The sequence below is a fragment of the Clinocottus analis genome, unplaced genomic scaffold, assembly GCF_023055335.1.
Source record: "Clinocottus analis isolate CAN_PGR_092001 unplaced genomic scaffold, fCliAna1.0.p SCAF_20, whole genome shotgun sequence".
NCBI lineage: Eukaryota > Metazoa > Chordata > Actinopteri > Perciformes > Cottidae > Clinocottus > Clinocottus analis.
The window spans coordinates 10049215-10072205 of NW_027175932.1; the positions used below are offsets into that span (position 1 = coordinate 10049215).

Below are 22991 nucleotides of genomic sequence, written 5' to 3' on the forward strand. Positions count from 1 at the left end.
CCGTAGCCAAACCGCACAATGATTTTAACATTTCCACGGTTTGCACATCAAGCTGGAGCAAGTGCAAAGACAGAGAAATGAAATGGAGGCAAACGCGTTGGATCGCCGGGTGTTTGCAGAGGCTAAAAGCAACGAGTGGGAGTTGGAGAGCTGTCTGAACATGGAGGGGGATCAAACTCAAAAACTACAGAGTGAATTGGGCAAGATAAAGGAAGCCCTCCGAAATCAGGAGGAGGAGGCCAAGAAGATGCTGGAAAGATCCCATCAAGCCTCGCCGGAGGAACAGAGAGCTGAGAACAGCAAGCTGAAAGAGGAAGAAGATCTTCAGGAGGAGACGGAGAAATCCAGAGACTCCTGCTTCACTCGAGTGGACGAGAAGAAAGATATAGACATGGGTGCTCTGAAGGAGGCAGGATGACAAGTCAGAAGAAGAAGAAGAAGAAGAAGAAGAAGAAGAAGAAGAAGAAGAAGAAGAAGACGAAGGAGAAGAAGAAGAAGGAGAAGAAGAAGAAGAAGAAGAAGGAGAAGAAGAAGAAGAAGAAGAAGAAGAAGAAGAAGAAGAAGAAGAAGAAGAAGAAGAAGAAGAAGAAGAAGAAGAAGGAGAAGGAGAAGAAGAAGAAGAAGGAGGAGGAGGAGAAGAAGAAGAAGAAGAAGAAGAAGAAGAAGAAGAAGAAGAAGAAGAAGAAGAAGAAGAAGAAGAAGAAGAAGAAGACAGGAAGCTCTTCTAATGGCGGGCTCCAATATTCCATGCAGAAGACACACAAGAATAACTAATTCACACACACACACAGACACACACACACAGACACAGACACACACACACAGACACACACACGCACACACACACACACACACACAGACACACACACACAGACACACACACGCACACACACACACAGACACACACACACAGACACACACACACAGACACACACACACACACACACACACACACACACACAGACACACACACACAGGGAGTTTTGTCGTCTTAGAGCTCTCAGGCTCGGCTCCTGCTGCTGATCTTGGTTCATGCAACATCTTCAACATCACATTGTCTCTTCTTAAAAATACATTAAAATGATTTTGTTGGTTGTTTTTTTGAAGTTGCACCACCGTGACGTGTAATATGAACGATTGTCCCCTGATCAAACAAACACATCTGCAATTCAAGATTTCACGGCGTCGTGTTTTCACGTTAGAATACGTGAAAACACGACGCAGGGAGGGAAACAAATGAATCACAATGAAATATAAGTCAAACAATGATGACTTCGGGGGCTGCGGGTCTCTCTGGTAATCTATGCACGCGGCCGATAATGGAGCAGGACACATTTTAATACATTTAAATAATTCAAAAAATGATTATATTCCTTTTGTTTCATGCAGCACATGCATGTTTCACAGTGACAGCCACACGGCGGTCCGCGCTCTTACTCACGCAGTGGAGGAAAAAGATTAAGGGGCATAACTGCCGAGAAATAAAAGGAGTGAAAGGAGAGAAAGAAAAGAAAAGATGTGAAGATGAGAAAGAGTTGGAGTCGGCGTTCAGTAGCCGATGTGTGACCCTCGCCTCCATCCCCTGCACACCACCACCTTGTCCACTCTCCTCTGTTTACACCCTCCAGTGTCAACACCGCCCGAGCAGCCATGGCAACACACACCGCTACGAGGAATCGGGCCCCCGGATTCCACCAGGGTTTTACAACTGGTTATGGAGAAAGAGGTTTCGGAAGACATTTGAAGTCGGGTCCAGCGGTGAGAGAGAAATATGCCTTTGATGTGAGGAGCCGGCTAGTGTTTTATGTTACTGCAGGTGTTTAAAAAAAAAAGCCTATTCAAAGGAAAAGATTCAGATTTACCACTCCGGTGTGAAAGAAGGTCATACTATCACCTATATGGGGACTAATACACCTTTTTTTTTTAGGTTTTACACTTCTGAATTACACTTTTTGTTAAAGATAGAGGGCAATAAGGACAACAAGCCATGTCTGGACTCACAGGATCTGTTCAGCATCAACATCTGGTTGGTTCGTTATGATGCCAAAGTCAAATCTGAAGAGTTCACACAGGACATGTGATGATTCATGGCACCAAAAAGACCCAAAGCTGGTCAGCAACTGTTCATCCGTGTTTGTTTTTAATTATTTCATAGAATACAGTTTGTACGACTCTGTTTGTGTACTTGTTTTGGGGAATGTGCGCCTGCCGTCGGTTTATACTCATTTCATGGGCACTCATAATAAGATCCTTCATCCCGGTGGGGAGTCTGCAGCAACAGACGGGCCGTGGACCTGTGAGGTTATCCGTTACCCGACCGGCGCGTGTCGTGGCCCGCATCTTCCCAAGAGGCCTTGGGGCGGTGACCCAAAAGTCAGTCTAAAGCCATGTAAAGCACACATTGGGCCAGGAGCCGCCTCTCGTCCTGATATATTTTTGGGTTTGTTTTGTGGTTCACTTGCTTCACATTATTTTCCAACACGGTACTTTTCCAAATAAACTCTCTCTCACCAAGACAAATTCCGCTGAGCACATCAGATTTCTCTAATCCCCTCCGCCACTTAGGGAGAGCGTGAAATGTTACTGGACAAAGCCGATTGTGGCCCGCGTGTTAAATGAGTGCAATAACCGATGCTAACGATGCGCGGCGGAGAAGAAGTTTATTCAGGTGCTATTTCTCTTTTGACTTTTCCATTTTAGCGTCGAAAAGAAAAAGGGAGGACCACGGCATCTCATTAGAGGGAGATCAAAGTCGCCCCGTGCGTCTCCGCTCATTCCTGATGGGCGTACGAGACCAGAGGCCAGACGAGGCCGTCGCACTTTAGAGGAGCACACACACACACACACACACACACATGCCAAATCTCATCATACTGTGATGCAGGCGCACACGTATATGCCTTTCCTTGCAGACAGACGCATGCTTTTTCTTCTTCTTCTTTAGATCAAACAAAGATGGGTAACATCAATCCATCTTACCCGTCTGTGAAATCTTGGGTTGGGCCACGCCCCCCTCTCTCCCCGGAGGAAACACAGCTCTGAAAAAAACAGTTGAGTAGGTGCATTGTTCCACGGAAAGCAGCATCTCAGTAGTGGTGCATTTCAACCAACAATGGCTGCGCGTTCACTCCCATATGTACAGCAATTCAACCCACTAAAAGTACACAAGATGTGAGCCTTTCATCCTCCTCACGAGAAGAAATAACAGCTTCTCCTTCCCAGCACGAAGAAACAACGAGGCCACATAACATGCTGAATAATTAAAAGTGTTTGGATTGGTTTCACACTCTTATTGAACAGAATAGTCCCAGGTACAATATCATTTTTACATGAGGGAGGAGAACACCGGTGTTATTTAATGTTTCTCTCATACATTATTTGTCTGCTGCCTTCAGTGCCGCTTGACCACCGCGTTGAGAAGAGAAAAAAAGGTTTCGGGGTGACGTAAATTATTTAGAATCGCATTACGTTTCCCTGTTTGCTCCTCTCAAAAGTCGATTGGAAGTGTCGTAGACGGATCATCAATCCAAAAAGGCATTCAGTGAATGAGCCGCTGCTTGATGTGGGAGAGTAAAAACAGCCGTAATCCACTTTTATAGTTGGTATGTATAGTATGGTCCCATTTCACCACACAAACAACATGCCTGCGTTTGCAAATGATGTGATTTCTCACAGCACCATTCAAATGATGATGAATCTTTTATGGTTTCAGCTTGCAATCGCTGCTTGCTTATAAACACTGAAGATTGTATGCAGGAGGCACATGAAAAATACCCTTCAACCGCCTTAAACCCTGTTTGTAGCTTGTTGAAACGCAACTCTTAAAGCTGTGCTAATCGATGTGAAAGCAGATGTTTTAGTGACGAACCCACACAGAATTATCAAGTGTTTCTTTCAGCTCGTTGTTTCGGTTTTCTGGCCGGCTACGTCGCAGTTTTGGTTCCCACTGCTCTGATCAACCCCAGCTCATGTCTACTTTCATAGGACAGAGTTAGCAAAGAAAGCTAAAGCTAGCGGTTGAACATCGTGGAGAATTTAGCAAACTAGGAGCCAGATGTTTAACTCAGAGGTTAGTGGAGACCAAAACAGAGCTGAAGGGAGCGTGGATGTCAGACTTTAACTTCACATGGTGGCCTGAAATGGAATTGAAACTTTTCAATTTCAATTCCTGTTGTTCGAATTGCGTTTTCGTGTGCTTATTTTAACATTTCCTCTTGTTGCGGCTTCACAGACGCCCTTATAGTCACAGTCACAGTTAGCTTAAGTCCGTCGCCGAAATAGAAAAACTGAACATATATTGTGGATTTTTTAAAGGTGTTATTTGAACAATATAACTGGCTGAAAACTAGCAAAATGTTTTTTTCTACAGATGACGAGGCTACACACGTGCATGGACACGGACTTGCATCTGCAGATATAAAAGTGCATTGTGTGTTCTTATTCGGGTTCATCTGAGTTGCGAGGGTCACACTGACCGCAAGTCTTTGCATTATATCTCTGTCGCACACAACACAAATTCCCAATTTCCCCTCCTTAACCTCAGGCTTCACATGCAGCCCCCAAATGTTCTCAATAATGCTTTTACTTGGTGCCAAAGTCTGCGTTTTAGCATCTTGGAGCAGGAGCACCATCTTTCGCGGCTAAAGAATCCCCAAACGGCACCGTGAGAATCTCTATTCGAGCGCCGCTCGGGTCCGCTCGGCAGAGTTTACAATTTGTCTGGGTTAATTGTTACCGGTTGAGCGTCAAGCTGGAGGAAAGGAATCATAGAGGGCAGCAAGTTTAAGGAGTGCCCGACATCAGAGGCGGTGCCGGCCACTGACAGCTGAACAAAAGCACATGGTGCCACATCTGGCTTCTAGTTTAGCATGCAGTTTCCCTCGGCGTACCTCAGCACTATGATTATCTCTGTCCCACCGCCTTTTAATGGAACAAAGAGGATTGTTGTCTAAGGATAGGCTTGGGAAACAGCAGCGCTGAAGTTTCACCGCCGATGAACGAGGATGAGAGTCACAATTTGGAGTCAGGCAGTCGAGGGCAGGGTGTCCTGGCCTGCCAGAGAGAAGAAAGAAAAAAGAAGCAGAGATGAAGGAGATTATTGTGCTATCAGCACATTATCATTTTATGCTCCGCGTGCTCCTGGGTTTCCTCAGTAACCCTGTCAGTGTCCTCGGAGTCACCTCACTCCAGCTGGACCATGTGCTGCACAGCTGAGAATTACTGGCAGAGGAAAACCACCACAAAGTCAAGAGGAAAGAGCAGGGTGCCCCTTCCAGCCACAGCGTATTCCTGCACTGCGCCGCTCCAGTGTGTGGGAACGCGCGTGGGACACACAAACGCCATCCACTCGGTGCAGGTTTTATGGGATTCACCACGCCGCACGGAAGGGGAGGCCGGCATGTGGGATAAACAATACTCAAAACAACAGCAGGCCAGGCCGGTGGTTAGAAGAGCCGTCCGAGAAAAGGTCACAAGTTCAAGATATGGAAAGCTTTAGGATTATCAGGAGCTACGAGCCCGCTCGTTGAATGTCTCCATAATAAAGTTTCCGTTGTTGATGAGAACATGTATGTTGCCAAAGCAAAAGTAAATTATTTTAGCAAGTAGAAGAAAGTAGTAGAAGTTTTCCTCTTTATCTTCCACGTTGACATATAATCATATTCTCCAAAGCCTGTTTATACATAACTGTTTTTTACTGTTACGGTATAAATTGTGGTATCTATTTTAACCTCGGTCTCATTTTCATAACCGCGTCCATTTTATCTAAAGGTCAAGCAAAGCAAAGTTAGAGTCTGCTGAAATAGCCGTCATAGTCAGAAAGGAAAATAACATTCAGTTGTTGTTTTTTTCTCATGAAATAATTCATGGTAACTTTTGATAGAACTTCATTTAAAATGCTGGAGAAAAAACAACCAGACTTTAAAAAGTGAATTGGGCATTCAGCCCCACTCTGTGGTTTAGGCTGATAAGTTGGATATATTATCTTAACTTGAATCACCAAATCGCTGCCGCTGCACTGCTTGGGTGTGAGCAAAGCAGGAAAATAACTTTTAAGAGTAGAAAACCCCCGGTGAATGCGTAGTGATTACTCCCAGTATACACAGTCACTCAGCACCAGCACAAACTTTCCCGGATGAACGGTTTCTATCACTGAGGCGGGGAAAGTGGAGTCGATATCGTTTCCAAGCCATGAAGCATCATATCATAACATTTCTACTGACACATGTATTTCAGGGGGATATTTTGCTGCTTTGGCACTGTTGCTGTGTCTCTTGTCCTTGTTACAATGTTGCTCTAATTGTGTTCATAAAAACATTTTAAAGAAACGGTTTGGCTTTTTGTTTTGCGTTGGGGGTCATTTGGTTATTTGCCATCTTTCTGAGCGATAAGAGCATTGCTATCACGTTCATGTCTGTATGCTAAATGTGAAAGCTGCAGAGCTGCTAGCTTAGCTGGAAACAGGGGGGAACTGGCTAGCTTAGCCTTGTTTACGGGTAAATACTGTTTGTTAGTGTTCATGAGCGAGCCTTAAAGGTGGCGGTAAGAAAATTCTGTTACGTTTGGACAGACCCTGGTTAGCCATTCCTCTGTTTTCAGTTTTTTAGGCTAAGCTAACCGCCGTTTGCTGTCGCCTCACGCGTGACGTGAGAGCGGTATCAATCTTCTCATCTGACTCGCTGAGAGATATCAAATACTCATATTACTCACAATGTCCGTAGCGATAAAGACTCTATGACTTCTTCTGCCTTGCTCAAGTCACTTTGGACAGGTTTCTACAGTATAGTGTCATGTATATGTTGATGAACACACACTTTTGTGCATCCTGACAGCATTATTTATATTGCCACCAAAAAAATAGAGGTTGTGGGCAAGACTTTGATTTATTAAGGCCTTCATTATGTCAAGATCATTATGAATCCTGGATTTCACATCTGCACCAAAAAAATAAATGACAATACTGTCCATCTGATGAAACTGCGCCATAGTGGAGGTAACATCCAGAGGTGAAAAGTGGAAGGGTGACTGAGGGGGAGGGGGGGGGTCTCTGCTCACTCACCACCGGCTCAGACAGGTCTCAACTGGCTGGCTGCTCCTCCACCTTGGCAAGCAAGTCCAAACAGCTGACATCATGCTGCAGGAAGCCGGGAAGCCGTATTGCGAGGTGAGACCCGGGTTAGAAAAATATGCTTTGATCCAAAGGGGGGGCCACAGGAAGGTCTTTCCAAAAAAGCCTCCTCACACCCGTGTGGTGGCAGTGCTGCAGACTTTCAAGCTGGCAATAGAATGTCTTTTGTGAGGTTCAGGCCACATGGGAAGGACTTGGGAACTATACTCTAAGACTGAGGATATTGAACATGTAGGCGCGAAGATATCCAATATGTAATATGAATCCCAACGGTGAAACACACTGAAAAACGACCATGTCTCAACATGGTATGAGACATGAGGATGATGAGTTTCTAGATCAATAAGGCACTCATCTCTGTGTAAGCATCCATATTGTAAATGGCAACACTGCCCTCATGTGGTCATCTTTGATTACTGCACCACAACCTAAACTCCCACCTGCTCATTGAATCCATTGCATTATTACACAAAAGACACAAATTGTACAAGAACACATACACACCCTTGTCAACCAGGGTTTTCCTTAAATTATAGTCATTTCACCTTTATTGAATCTTTGATTTTAAAACCATACAACAAATAAGTGGTAGTTTGACAACAGCAACGATAACCAGCGTACTGAGAGCATCAAATGTCTCTTTTATTGTCCTTTAATCCATGATCCACTGCTGGAGAAAAACTTGCTTGTCCAGCGTCTGTTGGTTCTAAGTGCATCTGGTCTGTTAAGTGCATGTAGTCAACATTTAAAAAAAAAATATGGGCGGCTTCAGATGTGCAGAGACTCCAACCGTTTTCCTGATCCGTCTCGGTTTTCCAATCAAAGCTCCCCGTGTGGACTATCGGTAGTCGTCCCGGACGCTTCAGTCTCCTCTTCTTTTTCTGATAAGAATCGAAGCATGAATAAATAACAATACATGATGGTAAATATTTAAAGCCTAATATGTTTCCCTTTCAAATGCATTCTATCACAGTGAAGCTTAACAGGAACGGATCAAAGAAAAGTGTCATTACTGGTTGGTTTGTGTCAATGCGTAAATAGCCATTAAAGAACACAGCTTACTTTAAATTAGTTTTACAGGCTGTAGCATCACTAAACTATATAGTATACAACTTTCTGATCAAATCACATTTAAAAAAGCTCCCGCTAATTTAAACAACCTGACACCAGTCCTGAAAGCAACCCTGATCCTCACCCGGCTGCAGCGTCTGGACACACTCTCCCTCTTGCTCCTCATAACCACTCGAGCAGGCGCACACATGGCTGCCTTTAGTGTTGACACACTGCTCGTGCTCCTTAGTGCATACCGGCTCTGGCAGGGAACACTCGTCAATATCTGGAAAAACACAACAGAAAGCGAAGCTGAATAACCGACGTGCCTGAAGCAAGGTTTTCCTCTCTTTTGATGACAGAAAGCTTTCGGCTAAGTAGGCGCCAACGGAAAAGCTGGTTGAATTCTCTAAATGCTCAGGAAAGAGACTTCAAAGACCCATTTCTTATTTCCTTTAGCATCAGGTACACTGGACTATCCATTACAAGAAGGAAAAAAAAGAGGTAATGTCGTCCCACAATTCTTTGCGGCACAACAAACCCATGACGAAAACATCTGCCTACTTTAAATGCACAACGCTATCCCCAAGCCTTTTCCATCGAGGTCAGGGAAAAGTGGTTAGGAAAAGACATAGGGTCCATTTCTTTTTTATATTTGACGGCAGCCAATGTGACGCACACAAAAAAGAAATTCTGTTGATATTCTACCACCGTCACAGGTTTTATTCTATGAGCCAAAGGATCACATGTTCCTCTCGTTACAATAAAAACGGGCGAAGTAGTTTATCTTTGTTTGATCACATATCAGCATCCCAGTGCCATGAATACTCCAGCTGATTTATTATGGAACGCACTAGAGTAATTTATAGTTTGTTTGTCTGCCGTGTCGGGGTGTGAAACCCTTCAAGTATTATTTACATTATACCTGTGCAGGTGCCCTCTGTGTCCTCGTACCCGGCGGCACAAGCCCGGCACTTATCAGCACCGGCCTCGGTGCACCCGGAGCACACTTTGTCACAAGCTGCGAAGGACAAAGTCATTTTTTACAGGATAGCAGACACACACATTACATGAGCTATGCTTCCTTATGCAGTCGATATTGCTGCGGACAAAATGTGCAAAAACAGAGAATGTAATTACCCGCGCAGGAGTAAGAGCCTTCCGTGTTCAGGCAGTATTGCTCTTCTTGACACGGCGAAGGATCTGCGGAGCACTCGTTTACATCTGTAACGGCATGAGATGCAGCGCAGTGAGGGAGACAGCGATGTACGCAGACCACACTTTTTGCTTCAGATTTTTCTTGCACACTAGACGGTGACTTTTCACTGGTCCCCATTACCAATGCAAGCCTCCTGGTCATCGTCCTCCCAGCCGTCTTTGCACTCATCACAGTCCTGATTGGTCGCCCCGGTGCAAGTCTTGCAGGAAGAGTGGCATCCTGCAAGAGAATACAGTTTCACCTCTCGCTCTTTTCATCGTGTGTGTATTATGAATGTGTATGAAGCTAAGTGAAGGTGTCAAATGACTGATCTGATGCGTGTTGGCATGTACCTGTGCACAGAGAGAAGGTGTCGTTCCTCACTTCGTTGAAGTAGCCGCCTTGGCAGTCGAGACACAAGTCTCCATGATAGCCGTCGTCACAGCTGCACTTTCCGTCGCCTCCGCGAGACCCGTCGCCATCGCACTGTCCATTTCCGTGACACGGCCTGTCAGCGCCGCCCACACAGGCTTCAAGGGATAAAATTAGAAAGACAACAACAAAACAATGATTAATATTAAACCACTTTTTGAATCAAGTCCTTGTGTTTACTTGTTTAATGTGTAACTTTTGAGCTAAACGGATATCCCGTCTCACCATTGCAGTCCGATCCAAACGTTCCCTTTGGACAGCACACTTTGATGGTGTCAATGCAGAACCATTTATGCAGATCGGGGTGTTTTGTTTTCCTGCATTGGAAGAAAAAAAAAAAAAGAGATGAGATTTGTCACATTTCTAACCAACATGCCAATCATGGCTGACTGACTTGACAATATTTGCATTCACAGTTGCACGCTCCCACATACCTCTTGAACCACCAAGTTTCAAAATGGTCTTCGTGCTCCTCTAACATGCGGTTGCACTCGAAGCTGCTGCTGTCACACAGCCCCTCTAAGATCTCCACCAGACGGATCTCGCTGTAAAAGGAAGCAACGAGATGAATGGCAAGAACTTGTTTTGTTTTTTTAAAGCGTTGAGATCTCCACCCTTGCTAAATCCATAAGTTGTGTGATAAAACAGGAAGTGCATTGCCAGAGTGGCACATTAAGACACATCATCAGTTGCTACCACCACACAGTTACATGCATATTGTTCATCTACGACTTTGATAAGTTTGTTGCTGCCCAGCGGCACAGCCAGCGGCTCTGGTTCAAAGCAAACACTGCTCTGGTGACCGGCTCCCGTGGCAGGGTGACCCAGACCGGAGAGGATAAACCGCCTCACCTCGTCTCATATTTAGCCAAGGTTCTCTCCTCCCAGGCTGTATTGCCACCTCCAAAGTTCTGGTTTGCCGTTCTGTCAAAGCCCTGAAATACATGTAATACATAGTGTTACCATTTGTACAGAAGGATACAGGGGAAGTTTTTAAATAAAATCATTTTATGGCATTTGGAAGCATTTAAAATAGTAGAAGGGAGACAGTCACAATATTAAAGCAAGATGATGACAATTAAACAACACAAAAGGAGAGATGTAGTGATGTCTTACCTTGTTGAAGTTATCAGTGACTTGCTGACAGGTAATGCAAGCGCTTTTTAAATCCCTTTTGGCGTCGGTGACTTGAAAAAGTAAAACAATAGTTAAACAGGACAACAGCTGCAGTAGCCGCAGGTGAGGACCGGCGGGCAGCATCTCAGCCATCAATGGGGACACCGTTTCATATCAGGAAACACACGTTTAAGCCACTCGCAAGCAGGCTTTCGACTATTGTTAAAGCGCTGTAAGGTTCGGACAAGTCTAAATGAACCGCTCCTGACATTAAATCTAAGTTAGCGTCATCTATGCAAAACGCTGCAAAACGCTGAGTATTTACATGCCGGTTATAAGGGGGGCCAAGCGATGCGGCTTTAGACTTCCGCGTCGGCGTCTTGATAGAATTGTGGCTTGCGTCGATTGGCTGAGAATGCCTGTCAAACAAATCTACAACCAATCATAAGCCGCCACGCGCGGGACAACCGGCTCGTTCTCTTTTGACGACTCCTCCCCCATGTGGGAAATGTTGGACTTTTAGATGGAGAATTTAAAATAATTTAATTAATTTCTCGGGCGACGTTTAAATGTCCAACCAATATATCTATTTCATTACTGTAATTCAATTATACACACATATATATATTTTACCGACGTGACACCAATGTTGTGTAGTTCGCTTCCGGTTCTGCCCGGAAGTGACACAAAATCCAACTGTCATGGCTGAAAAGAGGAATGTTTTAGGGCTGCCACTGCTGCTCTTATTAATATCTGTGTCGCTTTTGCATTTAATAATTTGTCCGTTCACTAAAGTTGAAGAAAGCTTTAATTTACAGGCGGCACACGACATTTTGTATCACAGAACTGACTTTGACAAGGTAAGTCAAGCAGGTGTAGTCTGTGCTGGCATCTCTAAACATGCTGGCACTAGGTGTGCTAACAAGCTAACTGTGCACAGCACCAGTTTATGCAGTTATAAATGTTTTTAAAACCACACGGTTGGCACACGGTATGTATTTATTTTTTTAGGAGGGCACATTAAATTGATTTCTGATAAATGCATACTTAATGCATATAAAGCCATTAGTAAGAACAAATAATTTTAAAAAATAGAAATGTGAACCTCTCCAGTTTCACGACAACGAGCCAAACTCCATCTGCTAATGAAGACCAAATGATGTGATTGAGAAATCCAGATCAGCCATATTAAGGTCTGGCTGTATTGATTGTTTGCTGACATCAGTGCCCTTGCTGTCTTTCAGTACGACCATCATGATTTCCCTGGTGTGGTGCCACGGACGTTCCTCGGCCCCCTGTTTCTCTCCGTGCTCTGCTCCCCTATTGTGTTTCTGTCCTCTCTGCTGGATGCACCGAAATTCTACACCCAGCTGATAGGTAAACGTGTCTAATCCAATCAACTTATGTGCTCTTAAACAGTCAAAACAATTGTGTCCTCTCGATGTGCTCTCTGTAGTCCGAGCTTCCCTGGGAGCATGTGTCGTCGGTGCATTGTGGCACATGCAGAAGGAGGTGAGGAGGCAGTTTGGCTCCACGGTTGCGGGACTCTTCTGTCTGACGTGTGCTTCTCAGTTTCACCTCATGTTCTACAGCACCAGGACGCTCCCCAATGTGTTCGCACTGCCACTAGGTGAGATCCTGCGCATGGCTTCACGATCCTCGTATGACGGGGACGCTGGGTTTTTTGTTCCGTATTCCTAAATAAGTGAGTTCTTCTTCTCAGTTCTGGTGGCGTTCACATCGTGGATGGCTCAGAAATACGGCCGCTTCGTCAGCCTCTCCGCTTTAGTCATCATTGTGTTCCGGTCCGAGCTCTGCATCTTCATGGGTCTCATGTTACTGATATCAATGTTGAGCAGGAAGCTGGAACTGCTGCAGCTGCTTTACTATGCTGTTCCTGCTGGGATCTTGTCACTGGGTGAGTAGTAGAATGTACAGTAGGAATAGTACATAATCAATAAATATATTGCACCTGCTAACCAATCAGGTTTTGATTTCTTGTGTTGTTTTTTACAGCTTTGACGGTGGCCATAGATTCCATCTTTTGGAGGAAATTGTTGTGGCCTGAAGGTCAGGTTTTGTGGTACAACACTATTCTCAACAAAAGTTCCGATTGGGGAATATCCTTTTCATTTACTCGAGTACACTCATGCGTGTGCGTTGGCTTTAACGTTTTATGAATCTACTGCCACTTAAATTCATCAAGGGATTGATCTCCTTGACTCTCGTCTCCCCAGTAAACTTCTCCCTTCCTGTGGTACTTCTACTCTGTCGTGCCCCGCGCTCTGGGCTGCACGCTGCTGTTCCTCCCCCTTGGCCTGCTCGACAGGCGGATGAGGCTGCTGCTGCTGCCCACCACGGGCTTCATCCTCATCTACTCGCTCCTGCCCCACAAGGAGCTGCGCTTCATCATATACACTTTCCCTGTGCTCAGCTTGGTGGCTGCCCGAGGCTGTTCTTTCATGCAAGTGGAAACATATTACCACCCATAATGCTTTGCATTCAAAAATGCACGATAGGAAAATGTACATGTTAGTTAGCCAGTGGAAGTGCCTGGCGGATTCCAACACAAACCAGGCACTCCAGTGGCTTTATAAACCATAATAATTCATTTAAAAAAGCTGACTTGGTGACATGCTGTGTCAGTTTAACGGAGATGAAGACGCCACATAGCTTACTTACTCACCCTCTTTCTTTTGTGCTATAGCTTGTGCAACTATCAGAAATCCTGGATGTACAAACTGGGCTCTGCGGTGGTGGTTGGCCAGCTTATCATCAATGCAGCGTACTCCAGTATTAGTCTCTATGTCTCCCACCACAACTACCCAGGGGGCCGAGGAATGCAGGAGCTACACAGGCTGTTGCCAGTTACGGCAGGTTAGAATCACTTTCAGTACTTACCACCTTTTAAGAGGAGCTGATAACTTAAAGATTATCTTATGTGCATGTAGTATGCACGTTTGGGGGTAATTATTAAATTCCCTTTTGTTATTTTTATGGATCTCCATTTGCAGATAGACGGCTTATTAGTGTGAATATATTGTGGAGAGAAAATAATTTTGTCTTTTACTTTCTTAGTTATATATATATATATATATATATATATATATATATATATATATATATATATATATATATATATATATATATATATACTGACATCAATCATTGAATGCATGCTTCTCACATTGTGACACAATGCCTTGGTCCTCTCAGATGTCTTTGTTCACATTGACACCTATGCTGCTGAAACCGGAGTATCCCGCTTCTTAGAGCAGAACAGAAACTGGAGGTCAGTTTCCTTTTTAATGAAAATCTGCCCACTAATACTTTGGTATTGCAATAATTCCAAATATATATATTTTTCTATTAACAGATATGACAAACGTGAGGACCTGAGTCTTAAGAATCTTGACCTGAAAATGTACACACACCTTCTGATGGAGGCAAACGTCACCAAGATACAACTGCTCCAGGACACCCATCAGCCTCTGGCCTTCATTGAAGGCTACAGCAACATTGCCTTCAACATATTTCACATCCCGCCTGTTAGTGTGCGATTAACAAGAAAAACTGTGCTCATGGAGAGAAAGACTGCAACCAGACAACAAAGAGAGTAACTGCAGGGAATCTTGGATTCAAGTGCTTTTAAGTGACCAAAAAAAAAGACCAAACGGTGATCAAAAGGTTATGTCAGAAAAAAACACACAGGTCTATAACCCGTCACATTCTGCTACACATTAATTGCTGATGTGAGCTACCCATGTAGATAAATGTTGCAGTGAACTGTCGGAGATCTTTTTTGATGTTAAACATTGTTCTCTCTTCTCATGCTGCACTGTATATCATGGAAATATAATCTTGCAGATATAGAAACTATGACATTCTGTAGATAGCTTTGTATTGTTTACCGCAGGCTGGTATTTGCATATTTTGTAGACATATTTTATAAATAGATACAGCTGAAATTGAGTCGATGAAATTCATATTGGATTCATGGTACATTAAATCAAAGCACTGATTGCAAACCAAAAACGAAACCTCTGCAATATTGCATAAGGAAAACCTTTATTTAAAAATGACCACAAAATTTGCATGGTTCCAGTCTCAATGCTAAAACATTTATCAAATTAGGTTCAGAAGTCATTTCATATAAAAATGTACAGTACATTGTTTTTACTCATAATAAACCCATAATTTAATCCCCTGGACATAAACTTAAATTGTGCTTAAGAGACAAATTGTATATTCCAAACAAACTGCTTATTCTGAAAATACAGCAATATTATACAGGATCTTATTAAAAACATTTCAGCAAGTAAAAAAAAAAAATCTATTTCTAAACAGTACCATGAGCCACAATTTCACAATGAAAATTAAATAACATTAACTTAAAACATCTTTCAGTCACAGCATTTATTTTTGGGCCATGTTTTCATTCAGAAAACAACTCTGCATCCATCTTTAATACACAAGAATCAAAAAAGCGTCCTGACGTGATCTGTGTAATTTAACAAAAAATATTTACAGCATTTTGACCTGAAGTAGTTTTGGATAAGGCACAAGGAGAGAGTAGACACAGAAAACAAAACAAAAAAAAAGAAAAAAAACATTGATTAACAAGCAAACACATTATCACCAACCCCTACAGCTAGAAAAACCCTCCCTCCCTGATACACTTTTGTCTGAGACGTTTCATCACAACAGCTCCAAAGTGTTTAACAGTAGTACACAGAATAAAATAAATCCTCCAAATCTGGCCTTCGCAGTGAGAATCAAATCAGTGTATTAATCGATAATTTACATTTTTGCCCAACAGAAAGCCCCATTTCACAGCTATGCAACTTGGTCCTTGATAAAGGGGTTTCAAGTTAATGCTCAACATAATCAGTACTGAAAATAAATCAAAGGGAGGTTGACCTTGAGGAACAGCAGACCCTCCATGTTTTCCAGTAAAGGCCTGTGTTGATTTAGGGCACAGTTGACACTGGCTGTGCTGAACAGTGTCTCTGCTGGGACGATGCTGGGAGGGCAGCCCACGTAACGGGCAGCTACTTTGGCAAGATCGGGCCACAGGAACTTTTTCAGGTTCCAGTAGTCGAGGGGGTCACAGCTTTGATCGAGTATATCTTCCTCAAGGTACTCCAGCACTGTCAGCTCTGACGACTTTGGCTTCTCCTCGTGTTTTATCTTTTGCCGGATGTCAGCCATTAGGGACCAGAGGTTGTCTTTGTTTGGGTGGGAGGCGTTGGAGGAAACGGGGGCCTCGTTGCAGCCGTTGTGCAGCGGAGGCTTCGCGGCAAGTGAGGTAGAAGAGGACGAGTCCAGCTCCCCGATCAGGTCTTGTTTGCATTGCTCCGCCTCTTCCTCGCTGAACAGCGACGTCTTGTATCGCGGGTCCAGCATGGTCGCCCAGGTGTACCGCGGGTCGTGCAGCGTCGCCGACATTTTGCTCACCATGGCTTCCTTGAGAGACTTCAGCATGTTGTCGATGCCGACGGTTTCGTCGAACAGCAGGTCTATCTTCCTGTTGAGAATGTGAACGAGCGGGATCACTTGACCCAGGGTGGCAGTGCGGTTGCTCATCTCCCTGCAGGCGACTTCGAACGGTTTCAGTGCATTGCAGACCGACAGCATCACCTCCCACTGATCGCAGCTGATCATTTCCCTGAAATTGCACTCGATCGACATCTCGTCGATGGCTTTCTTCTGCTCCACCAGCCGCTCCAGCATGAAAAAGGAGGTCCTCCATTTGGACGGGACATCCTGAATCAGTTGGTTCTCCGGCAGCTGGTGGACACTCTGGAGCTCGGCCAGCTTCTCCTTGGCCTTCGCCGAGCGGTGCACGCGCTCGCAGATCTTCCGCGCAATACTCAGAAGGTTCTGAACCATTCGCTGGCTCTTTATGGCTTCACTAACAATGAGGTCTATGGTGTGTCCGAAACACTGCATGGTGACGTGGCCGTAGTCCTCCAAGGTGTTTCTGACGGTGGTGCTATCGGTTACAGTGAACCCTTTTTTCAGCCCTGATGAGGTGACCCAGGAATCCCACAGATACTCCAGCTGCTTTGGGATGTCGTGCATATCGTTATCACAGTCGATTTGGGAGACGCTTAGGAGAGCGGAGCAGTGAAAGTCCTGGCCCTGGGGTCTGACGGTTGACTCGTACGTCGCCCAGTGGGCAGTAAGGGTCAGGTATTCCCTTGTCTGGCTACTGACCCAAACACTAGTGGTGAAGTGGACAACCCCACTTTCTGCTTCTTTCAGGTGGGTCAGCACAACGTCCTTCACTCTCTCGTACATGTCCGGTATGGCAGTGCTGGTGAAATAAGAAGAAGGTGGTAGAGAATACTGAGGCTGCAGGTACTCTAGTAGTCGGTTCAGACCAGCGTTCTCCACCGTGGCTGATGGCTGAAGATCCAGTGCGAGCATTTCTGCGATAAGTTTGGTGATTTTTTTGGCAACCGGGTGGTGTTCGTCGAACCGCTCGCGGTTCTGCTCCGTGTCGAAAACAGAAGTGTCCATGATCTCTTGTTTGACGTGAATTTCAGCAGACGGCACATCACCTGAGATAGCGTTAGCATTGTTGCTTTCGAGAACATGTCCGTGAAACCTCTGCATGTGCCTGAAGAGGCAGCTCGTGCCGAGGTTTGTAGTCTTTTTGCCTCTGCTAATTGTGCGGCCACAGTGCAAACAAACCACCTTGGTGGGGTCAGTGAGTGAAATGGAGAAATGGTTCCACAGTTTTGACGTCTTTTTACTGAAAGAGGGCAGTGTTTGTGGCTTTTTCTTGCCAACGGGGTTCTCAGTTTCTTTGGTTGAAACTGCGTCTGTCACGGTGAGATTGGTGTAGGGATGAGGGGAGGATTCCCTCTCATCTATGCTTTTTTGGTTTTTGAGGACATCTGGGTGGCGTCTCATCAGATGCCTCATCAGACAGCTTGTACCAAAGTCGCCCCGTTTCCCCCGACTGATGACGCATGGACAGTAACGGCACAGTGCTTTTAACTGGTCAACTGGCGACACGATGAAATGGTGCCACACTTCAGATTTCACCCGTTTCATGATCTTCTTGTTTTGCTGGAAAACGGTTTGATCCTGATTGAGGCTCGGGCCCTCGGAGAGGTCGCATGGGGAGAAAGGGAGGAGCGTGTCCTCCCCCTGAGTTTTGAAGCAGAGATTGAGAGAGGAGTCCTGCCCTGAGAGGTTCATCGCCTCATCAGATTCCTCTTTTATATCCATGCTTTCCTCCATGCTTTGGGGTAATTCATCTGATATGGTTTCGGGGGAGGATGGAAGAAGGGGCGATTCTTTTTTCACTTCCAGTGGATCCTGTAGTTGTGTGCGGGACAGTAGTGAGGGTGGGTTTGTGTAGGGTGGGGGAATGTGGTTGCCCTGTCCGTTTTCCTCAATGACGACCTCTTTGTGGGCCCTCCACATGTGACGAATGAGACAGCTCGTCCCAAGATCCTTCCCATTTTTGCCCCGACTGAATTCATTCATGCAATGGATACATACTGCTTTGGAATTGTCAGCAGGCGACAGATAAAAGTGTTTCCATACAGCTGATCTTCGGCGGGAACTCGAGCTTTTCGGGGTCCCGGGGAGGCGCTCGGGCCCGCCGTCGGACATGTCTTCAAGGTTGTTGTTGTCATTGGAATGTGAGGATGAGAGCACGCTGCAAAAGGCGTCACTGTTGGCATACGGTTCCAGTTTTGGTTCGACTTTGGGCAACACTTCTTTGGATGACAGGTCTGAATTTTCAGCTGAGGAGGTGGACGGCGAAGTGTTCTTTGAGGCAGAAGAAATAACGCTATTTGTCAAGTCTCCATTTTTTGGTGATCTCGGGGATGGAGGTATCAAAGATGAGGTTGGGAAGCCAGTCAAATTGTTTAAGGACACGTCTGCTCCGTCTGGTAAAAGCACAGTGGGGTGAGCTCTTCGTACGTGCCTCATCAAACAACTTGTGCTGAGGTCTTTCTCGTTCTTCCCCCGACTGAACTCTTTCATGCAGTATAAACAGATTGCTTTGGTACCGTCTCGCGGCGATATGCAGAAATGATTCCATGCGGGGGACTTTTTTCTCGGGTTGTTATTACTCCTCATCGATGACAGGAGGCTCTGAGTGACGGCGTCCATGGCGACGTCATAAAGGGTGCTTGTGTATCCACTTAGTAAATTACTATAGTCGTCACCATCTCTCGTTACAAACGGGCCCACAGAGCTTCCAAACCCGAGTCCTTCATCGTCCTGGGTTTCCTCCTCCATTCCATTCGCATCGCGGGGCTCCTCTTTGATATGCAGAGTTTCTTCATTCCTGTTTTCATAACTTTCGTTCTGCGGGTTTCCCTCTGTATCAGTGTTTAGGCATTTGTTTGAAGGGGTGGGAGAAGTCGGATCAGTCTCACTTGCTTTGTCCGACTCCAACTCTTTGTCATCCTGAGGAGATAAAGGGGGAGAAGAGGGAAAAGGGGGAGAGTCTTTATCCAGTGTTATTGAGGCGCTAGCAGGTGACGTTCCATCCGCAGTCTCACGTGGGTTGATGCTGTAGGATTTAAAAACGTAGCCGTCCTGGCCCTCAATTTTGAGGCAGGTCCCTTTGGCCTCTCTCTTTTTACTCTCCGTGGGGCCATTAGGTTCACTGACCATATCCTCACTCATGTGAGGCACCTCTTCCTCCCCATCCATGGCAGCAGCCCAAGGGTTTCGGCAGAATACTCAGGTCTGCGTTGTCAAATGTAATCAGTGTTTTCAGGTGTAGTCATCGACACTGCAGCTCTCAAGCAGGTGTTGTCAATAGCGGGTGGCTGTCCGGGACACAGGGTGACTGCTTGTCCCTCTCCATTTATGACTGCAGTAGTCCCACCTCTCCACACACACACACACAACAACCTAAAGAGAGAGACAGAGAGAACAATTATCAAGGTGTATTCTTGTGAAATAAATGTCACAATAATACATAATTATAGTGTATTATTGTGAAATAAAACACTCCTAAGTAACAGGTGATACAGGTATGTTCTGCAATAACACGTTCATGACATTATATTTTCATTCTCATCTCCTAAAACTGATGGAATGGGCTCTTTATGCAAGCCTCCACCACTAAGAATAGTGTAGGGCGTCAAAGGTTACAGGTCCTGCTCGAAAATCAAGTTTCACAAAATGCTGCTGGTGAGCTCTTTGATTCTCCCTTTGAAAACAATCGTGTGGTCCTAAACACAGAAATGTTAAAATGTGCAAATTGACAACCACCGCCCAAACGCAGCGTTAAATCCAGCCTTCAGGGCGCCCTGCTGCAGCTGCAGGCTCCCAGCTTACATATGCTAATCAGAGTATGCCTATCTGAACTGCTTTTACAGAGCTGTTGCTCAATTCGGTAAGCCTTCTAGATCTCAAAAAGGCCTGTACCAAGTCATCGCCACTAATTTAACACTCTTTCCTGACACCCGTTCAAACTGAATGCTAATATGTTCCTTCACACTGCAATATCCACCCTACTTGAAATGTTAATTTAATTTTCAGCTTTAGAACCTTATCTGCTCTGTAATGCCGGCAATGTTTAAAAAAATTAAATAATTCACATTGAATTATGTATGGCTGCTTCGCAGTACATTAGATCTATGGACAACTGAAACTGGACAACTCTTAAGCGTCAAAGCACATCTTGATTAATGATTGAAATCAGCTTTGCAGTTTTGTCTGGTCAAAAATGAACTAGTGACTCTGGTTTGTGTAGATAGTCTACTATCTGTGCCACCGAGCTAAAGTTACTGCCCTCTAATACAACTAGAATACAAACTTAATCAATAAAAAAGTAGTTCTACTATTTGATTAAAAACTGTTTTAGAGGAGTGTTTCTAATATGCGTTTCCCCCTCATTTATATAAATAAGGTCAGAAGAGCAAAACTACCTCTCAATATAATGCAATACAATTAAACAGCCTCCAATTGATTGAGTTGAATTGACAGCTCTAATTAATTAAAACATAAAACAGGGAACATGATCATCTTTCATAAGAAAGTAGTCATTATTGCAGGGATGTCCCATTATACTGCATTAGGAGGACGTAGTACACTGGAAACGAGGTGAAAAGGGTGTGTTTGTGAACAAGTCTTCCTGTACCTTAATCAGGTCCGATGCGGTCTAAAAGGAGGACCCAGGCCTTACTTTGACACAGATCGTAAAAGCAATGCCGTCCACACCGAGCACGTTATACAGACCACCAGTCCTTTACGACACACGTTTCTTTAACCTTTACAATACACGACAGTAGCAGACACGACCTAGAGAAGAAAAAGGAGTTTCTAGTGCACACAAACAGTGTCGGTGCAGGACTCAAAACAACGAAAATATTAGCATAAATACACAAGTAACGTTTCACCCGGAGGCGCTCTTACTTGTGCTCATAAATTGTCATGCACATAATTGCTCATTCATCCTGAATCTAACCTCACGAATATGGCCAACATTACCAATGGTATTGTTTACTATAATTACAAATGTTATTTAATTTTAAAGTGAAAACATAAAAAAATAAAACAACTAGCGTTGGGACTCTTCCTATGCGAGCCGTGACCAAACACTTTTCCGGGTTTGATTGACTCGTCAGGAAGATGCGAGAGGGCAGCAGAGAAAATAGCCCAAACGCTCGCTAGCTTTCACATCTTCACATAACACGCCAACTTCAACAAAATGAGCAGCGTCGTATACAAACAGTCTCTCGTCCTCATTGTACAACGAAGAAACACAAACCCTGAAAAAACACCCTCTTACCACCTATTATTTTACGTTATAACGAAACCATGTTGCTAGTTACGCTAAAAAAAACCATTAGTAAACACCACGGTGGCTATCCCTGATGCTAACTGGGTTAACGCCGAGGCTGATAAACACGCAAATAAAACACAACAAAAAGGGGTCCGTCGCTTCGGTCCCGTCGATGGGACGGACACACAAAACGGTACGACTTCTACAAAGACCCTCTAGACGTCGCAGCGGTCAGTTTTGTCCAAAGAAAAACGGACCACAACGCGGATGCTAGCTGGTTAGCTGCCAGCTAGGCCACACACACAGGACGCACTAGCTAACCTGGCGAGGCAGAACCCAGCCGTGGCAACACACGAACCACACGGGATCCGAATCGGCCCGGCCTCTCGCCACGACGTCCCGGCCGCATGAAACCCCCCGCGGACGCGGACGCGCGCTCGGTGTACTTACCGTGAAGTGCGGCGGTGGGATCGCTGGGTTTTCGGCTCCCAAACGGTTAAATATGACACATTTGATTGATCCGGAGGGGGGGTTCACTTTGTTGCTTTTGTCTCCTGGCTCGCTCGCAGTTCACGTTCGGCCGAAGCAGCTCCACACAGCGTCGGACGGAAGGAACATGTTTTAATGATGTCATCGGGCGCAGGGTCCTCAGGAGGGGGTGTCATGATGCGTTTGGCGACATGTCACGTACCGCCGTGTGTAAACGTTACTTTTATTGACCTAGTGAAAGTAACGCTGTGTTGTGATGATAATGCTAATATTGACACACAAAAAAACTTGAGCCCCCCCCCCCCCCCCCGAGTCATATATTTGACAGTTACTAAACTGAATGTTTTTTTTAGTTTATCCAAAATAAAGTTTAGCTAAAAACAAAACAAAAATAGATAATTTAAAAAACGACCACACAAAGTAGCTTGTTATTAAAGTAACTTACTACAAAATCATTACTTGTTAATTACTACTATTGCCACTATGCGTTGCATTCAGGGTCACTCTGGAACAGCAGATCGGAGTTCAAACTAGTTTCGGGTCAAACTAAATGAGTTCATCACCGCAATACTATAGTAATACTGTTGTATAAATATAGTAGTAAAACTGCCCTTTTAGCATTTGGGGCCAACTGGTCCCCAGGGTGGGGGTGAGGGTGCTGTTGTTGTTCTGCTTGTGTCCTGACTGTGTAACTTAGAGGAGATACGCTGAATCAATGGGCCAGAGCATGACAGCGAGAAAGACACGACGTTAGTCCCAGTTAGCCACATAATTTAATAAAACTCACACGGGTCTCAGCTTTTACTGCT

At 44.8% G+C, this 22991-nt stretch overlaps 3 protein-coding genes across 4 annotated transcripts; 1 reads left to right on the forward strand and 2 right to left on the reverse strand.

The window, feature by feature from the left end:
- Nucleotides 1–7676: 7676 nt before the first annotated feature.
- Nucleotides 7677–11342, reverse strand: creld2 (cysteine-rich with EGF-like domains 2). Its single transcript, XM_068586726.1, has 10 exons — nt 10923–11342; nt 10659–10741; nt 10241–10351; nt 10032–10123; nt 9728–9904; nt 9516–9614; nt 9317–9400; nt 9102–9197; nt 8322–8462; nt 7677–8007 (listed from the first exon to the last, which is right to left on the reverse strand). The coding sequence occupies exons 1-10, from the start codon at nt 11073–11075 to the stop codon at nt 7946–7948; spliced, it is 1098 nt and encodes a 365-aa protein (XP_068442827.1). The 5' UTR covers nt 11076–11342; the 3' UTR covers nt 7677–7945.
- A 281-nt stretch (nt 11343–11623) lies between these two features.
- On the forward strand, nt 11624–15208 carry alg12 (ALG12 alpha-1,6-mannosyltransferase). Its single transcript, XM_068586004.1, has 9 exons — nt 11624–11782; nt 12167–12299; nt 12379–12552; nt 12646–12840; nt 12939–13044; nt 13165–13386; nt 13630–13799; nt 14139–14214; nt 14299–15208. Exons 1-9 carry the CDS (start codon nt 11624–11626, stop codon nt 14540–14542), a joined length of 1479 nt encoding a protein of 492 aa, XP_068442105.1. The 3' UTR covers nt 14543–15208.
- zbed4 (zinc finger, BED-type containing 4) lies at nt 14982–22273 on the reverse strand. 2 transcript variants are annotated; one of them, XM_068586002.1, is made up of 2 exons: nt 22144–22273; nt 14982–19814 (listed from the first exon to the last, which is right to left on the reverse strand). In XM_068586002.1, exon 2 carries the CDS (start codon nt 19608–19610, stop codon nt 15810–15812), a length of 3801 nt encoding a protein of 1266 aa, XP_068442103.1. In that variant the 5' UTR covers nt 19611–19814; nt 22144–22273; the 3' UTR covers nt 14982–15809. The 2 variants fall into 2 exon arrangements, with proteins under 2 accessions (XP_068442103.1, XP_068442104.1); XM_068586003.1 differs by lacking the exon at nt 22144–22273 and adding an exon at nt 21049–21175.
- Between the last annotated feature and the right edge of the window lie 718 nt (nt 22274–22991).

Bases quoted from the DNA above. Each gene is read 5' to 3' on its own strand.
- creld2 (XM_068586726.1), bottom strand. From the start codon at position 11,075: ATGGCTGAGATGCTGCCCGCCGGTCCTCACCTGCGGCTACTGCAGCTG. The intron at 10,352-10,658 runs GTGAGGCGGTTT...TTCCTTTTACAG, and splicing joins TTGGCTAAATATGAGACGAG to CGAGATCCGTCTGGTGGAGA. The intron at 10,124-10,240 runs GTATGTGGGAGC...CTTCCAATGCAG, and splicing joins GAAACTTGGTGGTTCAAGAG to GAAAACAAAACACCCCGATC.
- alg12 (XM_068586004.1), top strand. From the start codon at position 11,624: ATGGCTGAAAAGAGGAATGTTTTAGGGCTGCCACTGCTGCTCTTATTA. The intron at 12,553-12,645 runs GTGAGATCCTGC...TCTTCTTCTCAG, and splicing joins TGTGTTCGCACTGCCACTAG to TTCTGGTGGCGTTCACATCG. The intron at 13,800-14,138 runs GTTAGAATCACT...TGGTCCTCTCAG, and splicing joins GCTGTTGCCAGTTACGGCAG to ATGTCTTTGTTCACATTGAC.
- zbed4 (XM_068586002.1), bottom strand. From the start codon at position 19,610: ATGGATGGGGAGGAAGAGGTGCCTCACATGAGTGAGGATATGGTCAGT.